At 41.4% G+C, this 16,207-nt stretch overlaps 1 protein-coding gene across 3 annotated transcripts in view; it reads left to right on the top strand.

The window, feature by feature from the left end:
* LOC121953532 (SLIT and NTRK-like protein 3) overlaps positions 1 to 15,150 on the top strand; it is a 34,384-nt gene extending 19,234 nt beyond the window's left edge. For all 3 annotated transcript variants that reach the window (XM_088087330.1, XM_042500698.2, XM_088087331.1), the window contains exons 6-7: positions 1,173 to 1,392; positions 12,622 to 15,150. In XM_088087330.1, the coding sequence (XP_087943456.1) occupies positions 1,173 to 1,392; positions 12,622 to 13,740 (1,339 nt within the window). In that variant the 3' untranslated portion in view covers positions 13,741 to 15,150. The remainder of the gene's footprint in view (positions 1 to 1,172; positions 1,393 to 12,621) is intronic.
* Positions 15,151 to 16,207: the final 1,057 nt, after the last annotated feature.

Here is a 16,207-nt window from a genome sequence, read left to right as displayed (position 1 = left end):
ATTTCTGATACGAAGTCCTTACATAAATATTCATTTATGTTATTATCATGCTGGGGTGTGGAATGATGGGAATTATGCTTCAAAATAATTCGATTTAATAGAAAAAATTCATACTGTGCTTTAATCAAGAACTACTTTCTTTTTTTTGCAAAGTTAAGACAAAGAATATGTAATTTTAATATATTTCATAAATCTTCACTGTCAGATATCACTAAGTACCGAGATGCAGTGATAGTTTCCTTTAAAGGTATACTTTGCAGGATTATTGGTCACTATTGTAAACACGCTTGCCAGCAAAAATTAAATAAAAAGACCTCAGATATGCTCTCTTTTGGCGTTTCGCCTCACTATGTTATTAATTTTTCAACACTATTTCTTAGCTGTCTGCTGCTTACACTCCGGTACCTAAGTTTTGACCTCATCTGAGCATTGTGGAGATAAATACCCAGAAATATGGAGGACAGAAAAGGACCTAAATATAAATAAATAGATGTATTAAAATATACAAAAAATAAACATGAATATTCAAAAGAATAAATACATGGTGAAGTGAAGACAGAAATAAGAAATAAATGCATGAATAAAGAGATAAATGCAGAGGTTAGGACCTCTTACCTCATTAACACACAAGTAAAGCCTTACAGAAATAATCTTTTCCTTTCTTTCTTTCTTTCTTTCTTTCTTTCTTTCTTTCTTTCTTTCTATAATGATTTATTTATTCTGATATTTAATAATTCTTTTATTTCTATATTTTCAGATTCATTTCTTTATCATTGTATGTATTTATACATTTAGTCACATATTTATTTATTTTTTCCTGTATTTATTTCTACCTTTGTTTTTCTATTAGTTCATTTATTCATTGATACTTTTTAGTCATTTTTTGTCCTCCATACATGAACGTTGCAAAACACAGAAAAAAAGAAGACAATAAGAAAATACATGCAGAGGACAGAGTCTCCTCACATAAATACGCTGTCACACACTTCCACTGAGTCATAATTAATGATATAGAGGTATTAATTCTGTATGAGTCTGTATGCATTTTTAGGAATATTCTGGAAAGTATGTCTTGAACACAACCACACCACATTTATCCTCCTGTTTTCACAGTCCATCTTCAGTTTCTTTGCATACAGAGACACTGAAACGCTGTCCTCTCCTCTCTTTAGGTACCTTTATTTTGAATACAACGAGATCCGCGAGGTTGATCCCGGGACCTTCGACTCCATGCCGTCCCTCCAGCTGTTGTTCCTCAATGCCAACCTGCTGCGGAGCCTTCCTCTCGGCGTGTTTTCTGGAGTTAATCTGGCTCGACTCAATCTGAGAAACAACCACCTTCTGCTGCTTCCTATGGAGGGCGTGCTGGAGCACCTCACCGGACTGGTGCAGGTTGGTGCAAATGACTGTATCCGCTGAATGATTGAGAGGAGGGTTTCGGTGCAGGTGGCTGCTTGAAAAAAACTGATTCTGATCTGCTAACCCGCTGGTGTGTAAATGAGTCAGATACCTGGCACGAAGCTTTTAGCAGATTTAGGCCAAATAACATGCATTTCGTTGAGTGACAGTGGCAGGGTGAAAAATGGGAGATTATTGAATTGGATCACCCCCGTTGATTTACTAAACGAAAATGTGCATAATTATACAGAGTATGTTTATTTCAAATGTCAGACAATGAGATTAAAAGAACTAATAGATTGCCAAGACACATTACATTATCGCAGCTTGATGAACTGAACAAAAACAAGCCGAAATCTTGGATACCCGCTTCTGAAACTCCTGGCAGCCCCTGATCTCCTGGCCTCTGGCACAGCTGCAGCTTCCTCCGTCATCTGCATCGTCTGTTGTTTTGAGAGCTCTGCTGTGGCATGTGGGACTTTGGTTGCGCCTCAGGTATTCTAATTGGAAAATTGCAATTGACTCGATTTGCATAAGTGGTCTTAATAAATCAGGAGCTAAACTGGAGAAAGCTGAAGTTTTGGAGCATGGTTGTAATTAATGCACCTCTTTGTGAATCGGCTGTGTAAACTACAGTATGTGTTAAAGTCACTGTGTTAGGCCTTACCTCGCACATTTAACTGCAGCGAGCACTACAGTATGTGACTGGTTGCTGCACACAATGCGCCGATAAGGACCAAACCCAAGGTATTACATTTTTTCATCCTGCCTCCTCTCACTTCAGCAAATTTAGTGTACCAGGCTTTTCTTAGACAGCCCGAGTAGAATGAGGTAAGGTGGGTGTGGATTAGCCTGAATGTCATTGTGAATTTCCATTTTACTTTGCTCCGTGCAAAATTCCCGATCCTGGGTAGTGTGGGTGAGGCTGGCAGTTCAGAGGCAGTTTCTAAATTTTTGCTCAGGGGAAGGACGACGGTGGTTTATGGAGAGGGAGGAACCATGTAGAAGTGTATTATGTTTTTGTGCTGTTATACGCCTCTGATGTCCAAAAGCATTAAAGCATCCACCAAATGGAAGTGCACTGTGTGCCATATTCATAAAGCCCAGCGGTATCACCATTGTAGTGCTAAAAAAAATCTGCAGCGCTGTAATTGAATTCATTCATTTACCAGGGTTGTTATTACTCTGACAAAGCCACATTAGCGCTGCCCATGGACTGCAGAAAATAATGTGACAATGATATCACCTGTTGACTTATTGCTGCCCTGTTTGAAGCTCGGGAAGCGTGATTTCTGGGCGCTGACGTGTGTTTTCAGAGCCAGAGTTTGCACAGCAAAAATCAAAGGGTAACACAGATGGAAGCAGGGTGAAGCTCGCTGCTGCTGTTAATAAAAAAAAAAACAAGAAAAAAAGCAGTCCATTTTGATAATCATAAAGCAGCAGCATGTATAGCTTAGAGTCATTGTCGCCATCAAGAACAGGATTAAACATTTACACCCACTTACACGCACTGATATTTCTGAAAACACCTCCCTGATGTCACTGTTACTTAAAAAAATAGCTGGTAATGAGACATTAGAGAGAAAAAGAAAATTGCCATGGTGTTCTTTACATTAGTTAATTAACAGCAACACAAGAACAAGCGAGGCTTCCCTTTGAAAACCAACAGCAAGACTATTATAAAATCAAGGTGAATCAGAATCTGAGTCTGCGCCAGGAAATACATAAAGTTCAGAAATACATATGTTCTCCTCGGTAGATGCAAAGAGTATGTTGTGTCGTAGGGCAGCTCGCTCTTATCGTTGCCAGCTGCAGAGAAGAAACTTGCCTAAAGCCACATCTCACCTTGTGTAAAGATGTCAGATAGAAACAAAACAATGCAGAAAGACTCTAGAAAGATTGATGAGAACAACTCGATATTCACCAAGGGCAGGTTTGACAGGGAACTATTTAGCGCCCAACTGATATCCACCCGATTATCAGTTTTACTTGAGTCTCTGTTAATATTAAAGGGGAGAGTTTGACATTTTGGAAAATACACACTCTCTGGTGTTTGCTTTCTCACTGAGTTAGATGATCTGTCTGTTTAATATGAGGCTACAGCCAGCAGCCTCTTGCCTTATTACTGTAGACTGGAAAACGGCTTACCTGCCTGCAAAGGTAACTAAATCTGTCTTTACGTTATATCTTAATATGTTTAAAGTGTAAAGGTGCATTATGTAAGTTCCAGCCACCAAATAGGGGGCAGTATTTCTCCCTTTTAATTTCATTCTGCTACTATGTCAATGCAACCACAATTTACAGTCACCAGTCATAAATAAAGGCAACTCAGAATACAGCTGGTAAAATAAGACTGTTATCTCATGATCTTAACGTGTGGCGTTTGTGTGTAGTTTACTTTATTGCTCAGTTTTAAGCCACAGTAACAAGAAAACAGTCACATCACGCCATTTGAAAAGTTTGTCTTTTCGGTAAATAACCAACTTTAGATGTTACTTATCGGTCTGAAAGTAACATTGCATCATCAGACTGCATCTTTTTTAGTCTCCAAAAGCCGTTTCCAGTCTTCAAAAGCCACACAGATATTTACTTTAGTTTTGCGTCTTCTTACATTGCTCCTTTTCTTCACTGTTGCTTCTTTCCGGGAGCTGCTTGTGATGGAGATAACGGTCGATTTCCTGAAGCTTCTGCCATCACTGTGTTTTTTTACACACTAACTAATTCACTGAGACTGTAATTTCTACGCTGCATCCATTGACTCGATGCTCCAGCCAGCTCAACTTCTTTATCCTCTCCTGCGGCACACTAGAGGCTACAGTGACTCACTATAGCCTCTCGGTCCAGGATGTATTGGCTGCTTAGCAGTGCAGTACAATACAATACATCTTGGACATAACATCAAAGGTGTTACTTCTTCACACCTGTTGATAGGGTTAGTTCATTTTTTTTAAATTTTTTAAACTAAAATCGTGACCAGATCTTACAAAATGCACCTTTAAAGGGACAGTCCAGCCCCAAATCGAAATCACATATTTTTCCTCTTACCTGTAATGCTGTTTGTCAGTATAGATTCTTTCAGTGTGAGCTGCTAAATGTTGGAGATGGCAGACTTCTCTCCAATGTATTTTAATTAGATGACACCCGGCTTGTGTGGACAAAGTCATTATCGATTAGCAGTGGAGCTTCTAAAAATGTTATTGCCTGATTAAAACTTTATTGAAAGATACAGAAATAATCATATAGTTATAAGTCGGTTGCCAATAGGTGCCTGCTGAGCTTTTAATCGTATAAACATTGCTTAAATAAATTCCCCCAGGGATGACATTTTCCTGTAGGTCAGCCTTGAAGCTAATGCTGCCCTTGTTCACTTATCAAAAAGCCTGTGGGATTTTTCCATTGGATTTTGGATAATTATTATGTTTTTTTTTTAATCAAATCAATAATAATAATCAATTTTCTTTTATTGATATCCATTGTACAGACAACAATGAACAGGCCATTCTTAGAGTGAGTGATAAAAATACATGCAATCAATGTCTGAAAGAAAACTAATGAAAGAGACCAAAAAAAAAAAAAAATTGTCCCCCTTAAGGGACCAACATTGCCCCCAACCCCTTGGGATCCAGACCACAGACTCCTCGGATCGTGGATTACTGTCGAAAATAAGCTCTGGCAAACAAGCGTTTATGGTAATTGCACGTTTTGTTCAGTTAGAAATTCTTCATATATAACACCATCATTGTGATTTTTGAAGCATAAAAGCAATCACCAGAAGTAAAAAGCTAACATTCGGCTGTTAACAAACTACTCAACATTCGCATGATTTAATGTCGCCATGACAACGAGGCTATAAAGCCGTGTTGGCGTGAGATGTTCTGTAGTCTCACTTAGCCTCTTGTTAGTAACCACCTTTTTTAAGACACATAAAGCTTTAAAGTGCACAGTGGTTTATTTACCGACATATTTAATGCTTTAGATCAAAACATGAAAGTCTCTTTAGCTTGCGTTATCCACAGACCTTATTTAACCTTTAAAAACCCATTGACTTCGAGACAAGTGAACTGGGAGGACTGAAATGCTAATTCACTTCCAGTTATTCTTATCCTTTTTGCTTCTGTACTCTATAGTATTAACTTTGATTCACGTCTAAAACTCGACTAATAGTCAGGTAATAGAGTTAATTACAATCATAAATGCCCTCACCATATCATAGCCTATTTGTAATAACATTAAAAGATTACCCGTCAGTACACCTCCTGCCTCTCATAGTTTGGCCATTATTTTCAGTTGGCCGGTTTACATCCTCCTGAACACAAAGCAAACCAGTGGGTATCTTAATGCATTATATAATTTTTTTCTGTAATATCAGCCAATATTTCTCTTGAAACTGCCCAGCACAGCAGAAACACAGCCACCACAGGTGTTTTAGACATAAATACATTAGCTCAATAAAAGCCCCTGAAAATACCAGGCGTTTTTGGAATTTGACCAGTCGTCTGGCAGGCATGTATTTTCTATTTCAGGATGGAAGATATCCTCATTGACTAAATGCCAGTAAAGCCGGTTTACAACAAATCGTTTCACTGCCATGCGAGATGATGTTTCTTGCGAGATAAAGGCAGGATTTTCCCAGTAGTTTGGTATAGATAACCACCTTAAATCAATCCCCTGTAGGGTTGGATGATATAAACATGAATATTATTGTACATATTAAATCAGGATTATTCCTGTATCGATATGTTGTGATATTTAATCAGTCTGGTTTATTGTAAAGTAGGTTTTCACATACAAGTAAACTGCTTTGGTGTGTTGGTGCATAACATAAATATAGTAAGAGAAATGAAATTAAACATAAAAGCAAGTCTTGCAAAAACAAAAAAAAACTTGAATATGGAAGAAAATCACAATAAAAGTATGACTTTCTCATCGTCCAACTACTCAAAGCACTTCAACACTAAATGACACATTATCTCATTCACACACACATTCATACACTGATGGCTGAGCCTACCGTACAAGGTGCCACCTGGTACTCAGTAAGTAATTCACACACGCTCACACACCGATGGTCCCATCGGGAGCAATTTGGTGCTCAGTATCTAGCCCGAGGATACTTTAACATGCAGAGCCAGGTATCGAACTACAGATCTTTCATTTAGTGGGAGAACCACTTTACCTCCTGAGCCACAGCCCCGTCCCCCCTCCCCAGTATGATACTATAAAACATATGTACAATATATCTGAATTAAAATGAAAGAGCTGTGCAGTTTTTTAGAAGTGGTAATTTTGTGCAGAAATTTACAAAAAAAATTCAGGAAATGTACAAAGGTTCACATGCAAAGTATAAAACGAAAAGAAAAGAACAAAAGAAATAATAATAATAATAATAATAGATAGGACTTACAGGGCAATTTTCTAGGTACTCAAAGACACTTAACATGAAATGCCAAATACAGAAAACAAAATACTGGCAGACATTTAAATTAACAGAACAGAACAGATACAAATACAAGAACAGAATACAATGTAAAGTACAATCAAACAGTTCAAAGTTAAGACATTTTTATTCCATTGATATCACATTGAGTGCCCCGGGATGACGTTTTTTTGTAGGCTGATGCAGAGGTTAGCTTCGCCCTGGTACCCTCGTCAAAAAGCCCAAGAGATTTTCCATTGGACTTTGGATTGAGGCAAGCTAAACGACAATTGCCATAAGTAAAAAAGCTAACATTGGGCTAAAAAGGAACTAAACTACGGTCACGTTGCCACCACTACGAGGCTGTAAAGCTGTGTTCGGCCCGGTTCAGCTTGAAGTTCTGTAGTCTCATTTAGCTACTTGTTAGCAACCTCCCTTTTTAAGACACATCAAAGCTTCAAAGTTCACGATTGGGGTATTTGCTGACATATGTTGTAGAAGAAAACATGAAAGTCTCTTCAGCTTGTGTTAACCACAGACCTTATGTAAGGCTTCTAACCAAAAACCCATTCAAAAAACCCATTAAGACGAGGGAACCGGAGGTGCTGACTCATAACTGTGCAGACTCATTACCGTGGCTCTCTGTAGGGTCTCTTTTCACAGAATCAATATGTTGTTATATTTACATTAAGTATGTATTCCAAGTTTTTTACCTGTCATGCTTTGACAGATTTTGGCCACTATTTGTTGTTAACATTGTTTAAACAAAAAAAAAGTAAACTACAGAATTTGGATATGAGAATGTTGTTGTTATGGCAGCTTAATCAACTTTTTGGATTTTATTGGATTTTATTTAAAGGGGATTTTATTTAAATAGTCGGGTTGCAACTTTGTTGGTGAAAAATGTCAATCAGTGTTTTACAAAGCCTAAGATGATGTCCTCTAATGTCCTGTTTTGTCCATAACCCCCCAACAAAAATCAGTTTACTATCATATATGAATAAAGAATCCAGAAAATAGTCACATGTAAGAAGCTTGAGTCAGAGAATGTTAAAAAAAAATCCTAAAACATTACCAAAATGATTAATTGACTATATAATTAACTGGCAATTAATTTGATTGCCAGCAGTCATTCAATTAATCCTTGCAGCTCTAATTGGTTAACCCTATATATCTACAACAGTAATGAAAAGTAGATTCTTTACTATGTGTGTGACTTCCAAAAACGACGATACAAAAACCTGAGTTCCTGCACTCGTTTTGTAGTTCAGTATTTTTCTGCAGGTAACAGGGCATACACATTCACCGTGTCATGTCTACATACTTCCACTGCACTTTTCGGCACACTTCAAACACCGAAAATCCAGATATCTAATCCAGCAGCATTAAAAGTCAGTGTTTGTTTTCCCTCAGAATAAAAGATCAAGGGCCTCTTTCTAGACTCACCATGTTGCACTGATGTTCAGCAATCACACTGAGGCAGAGATGCCAATTTCTCTGCTGACAATAGCCTCGATGGACCAAAAAACTCTTGCTCTTTGCTCTTTGCTATTACTACCGCTCTCTCTCCACCTACATGAAACACAAACTGCTGGATAGAATAAGTTCATGCCCCTTCTCAAGGGGTTGTTGAAGTCGCTCTGGGAAATATGGGAAATCACTATCTGAGGTAGAAGTCGACGAGGCAGGCAAAGGGAGCGTGAGTACACTATGAAAGTAAATTACAACACTTCAAAAACAGGAAAAATCCTTCTGGAATGCACTCAACATCACCGACTGATGAAATCTAACGGCACGAGAGTGTCCACGAGTGGATTGCTTTGACGTATTTCTCCAGCTTTGTATGTATAACATCTCACATATACTGTAGCCATGAAGACAGCTTTTCCAATTTATACAGTTTTCAGTAAAACTAAATTTTTTGCGTATACTGCAGATTCCTCCTCTAATGCACTCTTTTCATTTTCGCTCTGTGTATTATTCAAAAGACAATGAAACACATTCATCAGTATGGAGAAGGCTTGGCAAGCCGAAGCTCAGGGCCGTCTCGTCACCAGAGACTACAGCAGAATCCCTGCACCAGAACTTCCAAAACCTGCTTATATTGACTATATTTCTGTGAACTAACTGGAACAATTGTGGTGACTGACAGGATATTGCTGTTTGGGCAAAGTGATCAATTATAAGACACACGGCTCGCTGAGAACATCCTGAATTTCTCCCCTGATGTGGTATATTTTATGGCTCCCATGTACATTTTGGACAATTATTGCTTGATCTTTCATCTGCGTCATAATGATAAAAACCCACAAGAGTAAAATTTACTCCTCTGCGGCCAAAGCGTGGCAGCTTCCATCCAAAATTGATGGCATTATTTAAGCCAGGCTGAATATTTTCTCTGACTAGAGAGGCTTTTTTTTAGATGTTTTTCATGAATTTCATCATGACTATGATAAAAAGAAGCATCAAAACAGTGAGTGTTGCACTCAAAACTGTGACATTTAAAGGTTCTATATGTAACTGTCAGAAAATCATGGTTATTAATCCACATGCAGTCATCATTATGACTCTTGCACTCCAATGACTGCATTTATAATAATAACTAGATACTGGACCCCAAAATGGCGCCTACTTATTCCATTGGAGTTTCTCTTGGGGCACATGTGCCAAAAAAGATTTTTCGCTTTCAGGTTTACTGCTGGCCTCGCCCGCAAGGCACTGCAAGGCTCTTTTCTTGGCTCCAGGAAACTTTTAACAAATACAAAACCACCAAAATTCATAACAGAAGCATTCCAGGGTTTCCTCTTGAGTGTCTGAGATTCAAATCATAAGTCGAAGATCCCTCAATCCACTGAGATAGCTTCAACTCGATTAATGTTTTTTGGTTTTGTTTGTTTTCTGGCTAGTCATTGTCAGTGCTTCTGGGGACGTTTTGGTTCCCAGTCTTTGACGCAGAGTGAGTGCTCTTGACTGTCACGCTACTCTTTGGTAGATGGTGCAGCAGGTGCAATGTGCAGCACAGAGGAAGAGAGACTGAACTTTAAGGCTCTGAGTGGCCACTGAGAGGAATTGGCTATAACCAAAACTCCTTTTTTTCCTCAGCAGCAGTTTGTAACTCGAGGAGTAACTGATCTGTAAATCCGTTTAAAGCTGATCAAATCAGATTGATGGATGAGGAGAGTAGCTGCTGCAAGGGAATGCAAACTTTTAGACCAGGAAGAACAAACGGTTAAGTGTCAGTAAAACTGTACCTGGTGTTTTGCCACTCTGTCTGTGCCCAGAGTACACCCCACGCTCATGTTGTTTGGATTTTTCAAAATGAATTTCTCCTGAGTCCTTTAGCCTACATGGAAGTCAGTCTACAAGCCTCTAAAGGAAACCAAAGAAGTCGAGGACAGTCTCCGTTTTTAAGTTACGATGCAGCCTGTTCACCTATTGGCAATAAAACCTGATAAAATACTCATAAAAAAGTTACATAAAGAACCTTTAAACAAGACTTTAGTGGCTGATTTGGCCCCCAGAGTGTTGGTGAGTATACTGTATGATAATGATACAGTATCATTAACGCACTGTGAATGACTCTCTAAGCAGAATGACTTTACTAAAAGGCTTCGCGTTCAAAATAAAGTGGTTTCATGCACTTGTATTTTCTCTACCACCAGCAACTGTCGGGCTAACTCAGGGTCTATAATTTCTCTTCAAAACACAACTTTGATTGACAAGTTGACAGCAAATCACACACTAGGTGACCAGGCGTATAAATTGTAAAGGGTGTTGGACATGTTGGGCAGATGCTTGCAAAAGAGAAGGGGATAGAGCCCCTGGGATCTGTGTGGAAGCAAACAATACCTTGAATAAAATGCTTCGAAAATTTCAACCAGATGGAGGATAGCAGTTATAAAAGTTATAAAACTGCAAAAACAAGCTGACATTTTCGTCACGCTGCGTTCATTTAAAATGTCACTGGTTTTTTAATGTGCGTTCATGCTGAATTACAGCTCGGTTGTGTCACAATGATGCTGAAACATGGAAAACTGCACTTTTAAGCGGACCTTTAATATAGTGGAAGTGTTCAAGCTGAGTTAAAACTGTGGCAGAGTGTTGTTTCTACTCACCCTCCAGTTGCAATTATGTCATTATCAAAGCCACACAAAAGCCCACAGTGGGCTAACTCCAATAAAGTGAAGGAGCATCCTGTTGTTCTGTGCGAGGCGCTGGGAAGTAGTTGTTCCACGGCTCCCACAACAGCAATGCTGAATCATCTCGAAAAGCATCCATCTATTTCTGCAAGCCAGGGAGCTGGCCTAACCAAATTAGCATGACAACATTTGTGCAAGCTCCTTGGAAGTGTGACAGAGAGAATATCAGCTTTCATTGCCAATGTCATTGCTAAAGATATGGAAGAGATCAGTTCTGCAGACAATACAGCGTGATGTGAGTGATTCCCTTTGTGCATAATCTGCTTTACCCTTTTTAAAATGTGGCAAAGTGAATATTTGAGTTTGTTTTTAGGACGCGCAATCAATAGCTGGCAATGAGAAAATGGATTTACGCACACACCTATTGGATTATAGCACAGGGGAGAGTTGCATCACATCCCGTCTATTGTTCAAAACAAAGTGCCGTGATACTCTCACATGCTCGTCACACAAAACCCGCCGCTGAGTTTTGTCAATAACCACTTATGTAAACTCTGAGTGGTCTTTATTGTAAACTGAAATATTCCTATAACCTGCTGTAGTACATGTGTGAACAAGTTTTAGAGAGAGCTCTTGTGGGTGGTACAAGTTGAATTGGTCACTGCTCAGTTGTTCTCCATTATTGAGAGTATATCGTGCCGGTGCGCAGCCATTCAGGAAATGCAAGCACTTCAGTGTTTCGATGACCCTATAATGACATTATTTACATTATTCAGTACTTTACATCACCTGCATGTTTTAGAAAATCATTTTAGGCAAACGCTGGCCATCATGAAGAGCTGTATTCTATTATGCAAATACAGGAAACTAATTTCTCATATATTCTAGCTGGTGGAAAGCAAAGGTAGCAGAGAAAACATCGTTTTTCTTGTTGTCATCTTATTAGAGTGCCAGCAATGGGCTTATTCTTCAACTCAAGAGACAGTTGCAAAGTTACTAATATTTATCATAAGGCTGTCAGCAAAATTATCTATTTTTTGTTTGCTTACCTCAAAATGATTCATGAATTTGCATTGATCGGCAGCCCAGCAATTAGTGTGGAGCAGGGATACTCATGCTGCTTTGCTTGGGGGCCACTTTTGCAAAATGACAGGAGGCCAGGGGCCTGTCACAGCAGCTCTATACATGTTTGTAGGATTTTCGGACATTTCTCAGATTTTAGCACATTGTGGAAGTTACTCAGATTTTAGAGGCTTTGTAGGATTTTAGGACATTTCTAAGATTATAGGACATTTCTTGGATTTTAGCACTTTTCTAGGATTTTGCAAGTTTCTCAGATTTTAGGAGGTTGCAGGATTTTAGGATAATTCTAGGATTTTAGGACATTTGGGGCTTAACTAGGACCTCTTTCAGGGGGTGCACAGGATGCTCCACTGGCACTTTTTTCAATAAACAAGCTCTATTTTGATGCTGTTTTATTCATTTTGGCACCTTATGTGTAATAAAAGTACAAAAACAATTCTTACTGTAAATCTCTTTTTATTGTGAATTTGAAATTGTTCGGGGGCCACCTAGCACTCTATCAGGGGCCAGATTTGGCTCGTGGGACGTAAGTTGAGTATCACTGGTGTACACTGACAAATTGCTGTGGTGTGTTTTTTTCTCCAGGTGGATCTGCAGCAGAACCCGTGGGAATGCAACTGTGAAGCAGCTCCACTGAAGCGTTGGCTGGAGGGGCTCAGCGCCGTGGTGGTGGTGGGAGAGGTGGTCTGCCACTCCCCGGAAAAGACCAAAGGAGTAGATCTCCGCTCCCTCTCCATGGAGCTGCTGTGCCCTGAGCTGGAGCCCCAGGAGGACCAGGAGCATGAGGAGCAGACAGCCACCTCCACAGCTGCCGACAGCGGTGTATCGGTTGGATACCCCGGCTCAGGGCTGGGCCCCCTGATCCCTCCTGGGAAGGATTCAATCCCTCTGTCGGTGTTAGTGCTCAGCCTGCTGGTGTTGTTTGTGTCGGCATTCTTTGCAGCAGCGGCACTAATCGCCTACGCCCTGAGGAGGAGGGACAAGCTGCCGTTCCGTCGCCAGGGAGAGGTAGACTTGGCCGGCATCCAGATGGAGTGTGGGATCTTCACAGAGCAGACACACCACCACCACCACCACCATCACCACGGCCTCCCGGAGACACCGCCCCTACCTCCGCCCGAACACAACCACGTATACGACACCATCTTGCCCCCAGAGGCTGCGTCGAAAGGTCCTAACCCCGCTGCAGCCCCACACATGTGTAGCAACCCTATCTACAAAGAGGAGGATGCGGCGGTGAAGCAGCGGCCGCCGCCGCAGCAGCAGCAGACGTTTGCAGCTTCCAAAGAGAGCGAGGGAGGATACTGCCCTGCAGAGAAGGAGAGGGAGTGGACACTCGAGGTGTCCTCGTCGCCCATCAACACCGTCACAGGAGCGATGGGACCGCTCCCCGGCCTCAACGGCATCCTCTGCCCCACAGTGATCGACAGCCAGGGCCCCACCCCTAAGGTCGAACTGGTGGACTGCCTCTTCAGACTCCCCACCCCGGAGTTCAGAGACCTGCCAGACAGGTACGCAAGGCCGCCGCCCCGCTACCCTCACCCTCAAGACTCCAAACAGGACGCCAGACCCGAACAAACGCTCGTGGTCACCACCGCCAGCTCCACAGCAGGCGGCGGTAACAGCGGCCAGAGCGAGCAGGGCGCCAGACTGAGGACCACGCCAGACTACATGGAGGTTCTGGACCGGTCTTACCAGTTTTAACCCTCCCCGCTCTTCCTCCTCCTCCTCCTCTTCCCGCTGCCCCTCTTCTCTTGTCTCCTCATCATCTCCCTCTCTGGTGATGAATCATCCAGTAACAATGACTCCTGTACAGAGGCTGGCGTGGCTTTGAGAGGAGCCTGTGGGGGAGCGGGACTTCACTACACACATGTTTATTCCTGGATAACGAGCTGAGGTCAGTTTTTGTATTTTCCCCACTACTGGCGTATAGGTTTGGAAAGGATTATCAGATCCCAGATCTCTGCCTGGAGGCGAAACTTCAGCTGCAGCTACTACAGATTTTTTTTTTTTCCTCACAATCGTAAAGTACTGAGGCTCCGTTTTTCTACTCGGCGCCGCAGTGAGCAGGAGACAGTACCGTGGGCGTCAGTGTTCATATTCTCTCAAAAGACCTGCGTGGAGGTGAAACTCGCCAGCTCCCTGCGACATCAAACACAGAGTCATAAACTGTGACGGGCAGAAGGTGCGGAGCAAACTGGGTGGACGATGGAGAACCGACGGAGACAAAGAGGGAAAGAGAAAACAGCCAAGTGCCTTAGCAATGAACAGCCAGCAGTGTGGTCAATGCTTATTTTTCTATGAATACAGATCTATTTATCTAAACAAAGAGGTTTGACTACCAACGGATGGGACGCTGATGGACGACTGAGACTGAAACCAATCAAAAAAGCCGCCGAATGATTGCATTCCCCTGGATGAGCCAAAAATAATACTATACCCAGTCAATATCGGAGTTGTTTGTATGCAGTTCAGTTCATTTTCATTTCATCCGGTTAACTTAATTTGCCAGTTGAATTTTTTTACAGGGCTAGATGAGGGACATATCCAGGAATAGTTTGGTTGCTGTGTGAAATTATAAAAAGGTTTTATGGATGAAAGGAATTATCTTTTTTTTTTCCAAAACAAAGGAAGGCCGACACATAGAAGGACACTGTTGCAATGGATGCATTTTGGATTTCTTAATCAGCCAGACTTAATGAGGCCACACGGACCTCTACTCCCTGTTTTCTTTCATCGGACAAAAGGCACAGAGGTTATTGATTTTTACGAATTTCTCAGAGGAAAATTGAACGGCAAAAAAAGAAACAATGGACTGAAAAAAAACCCCACAGGACGTAAAAGGCATTTTTTTTGTCAGAAAAAAAAGACACTTCTATCAACTATCGATTATTATCTTTTACGGAGGTACCTTTTTATGCTTTCATCTCCTACCAATAGTAGAGGCAGTTGTGAATATATTTATTCTTAGTTTTTGCGTGTTGAAGCTCTCCTGTAAGGGATCATGTTATATTAATGTATAGGATGATTCTGCATCTGGTTCAGCCTTCTTACCGCCGACCCACGAAATACAATAAAGGGTGCTACGTAAAAAAAAACAAAAAACAAGGATGGCAGCTACTGTGTGACACATTAACACACACTCACACACGACCCCTACAAATGCACACTCACTTTTTCCATCTCTGTTGCCTTAATAGCGCATAAAAGAAACAGCTCGAGGTGAGTTAAGCCTGTGAGCTTGTCCACGCAGCGTGTTTGAGTGATCAGATGTGAGTCGAGCCTGCAGGGTTCCTCACACACACTAAAGGGCGCAGATAGAAGTTAATAGTGTGAAATCCACCACATTAATGGTATAAAATCAATACAGTCTATTTGTGAAATAAGGACATGTAAGACCGGTGGCCCAAGGGGGGCCAAGGTCGTGAATTGCTCCATCTCTCTGCTGCTTCTTTCTTAATGATTTTCTCCATCTACCTTCTTTTTTTTCTTCTACTTTTCATCTCTCCATTTCTTCTCCTCTTTTGTTCTCTCCTCTCTTCCCCTTCGTCCTCGTCTTTCTCTCTCACTGCTCTGGCTGTCAGCTCAGCCTGGCAGGACAGACACGGGGAGACGCTGTTCTATATGCTGCTCGACACACAGGTAGCTCACACCCGGAGTGTGTGTGTCTGTGTGAGTGTGTGTGCGTGTGTGTGTGTGTGTGTGTGTGTGTGTGTGTGTGTGTGTGTGTGCGTGTGTGTGTGTTTGCGTGCTCTTTCCATCCTTCGGTGATGAGTGCAATTCTTCAGACGCCTCCTCACTCTCAGTGTTCAGAACTCTGTTGCACAGATAATCCCCCTGTGGGTGTGTGTGTGCGTACGCAGGAGTGTGTGTGTGTGTGTGTGTGTGTGTGTGTGTGTGTGTGTGTGTGTGTGTGTGTGTGTGTGTGTGTGTGTGCATTCAGAGGGGTATGCCTTTGTTTGTAGGTGTGTGCGCTTAAGAAAAGTGTGTTTGTGCAGCTCGTTGAGTGTCTGTTTGCGTGACGGAGAAGAGAGCGCGCGGCGCCACAGCCTCAGTCCAGCCTTAATCCTCTAAGCTGTGTAGTTCACTCATGCCACATCAGCCCCATTGTGTCTACAGACAAAGCAGCCCAGTTAAAACTAAATGCCAGTTAAAGCAACAAACGACTAAT

Source organism: Plectropomus leopardus, chromosome 14, assembly GCF_026936395.1.
Source record: "Plectropomus leopardus strain MGB_pleo_1.0 chromosome 14, ASM2693639v1, whole genome shotgun sequence".
Classification (NCBI taxonomy): Eukaryota; Metazoa; Chordata; class Actinopteri; order Perciformes; family Serranidae; genus Plectropomus; species Plectropomus leopardus.
The sequence above is the reverse complement of the archived record's forward strand: the minus strand, read 5'-3'. Positions and strand labels throughout refer to the sequence as shown.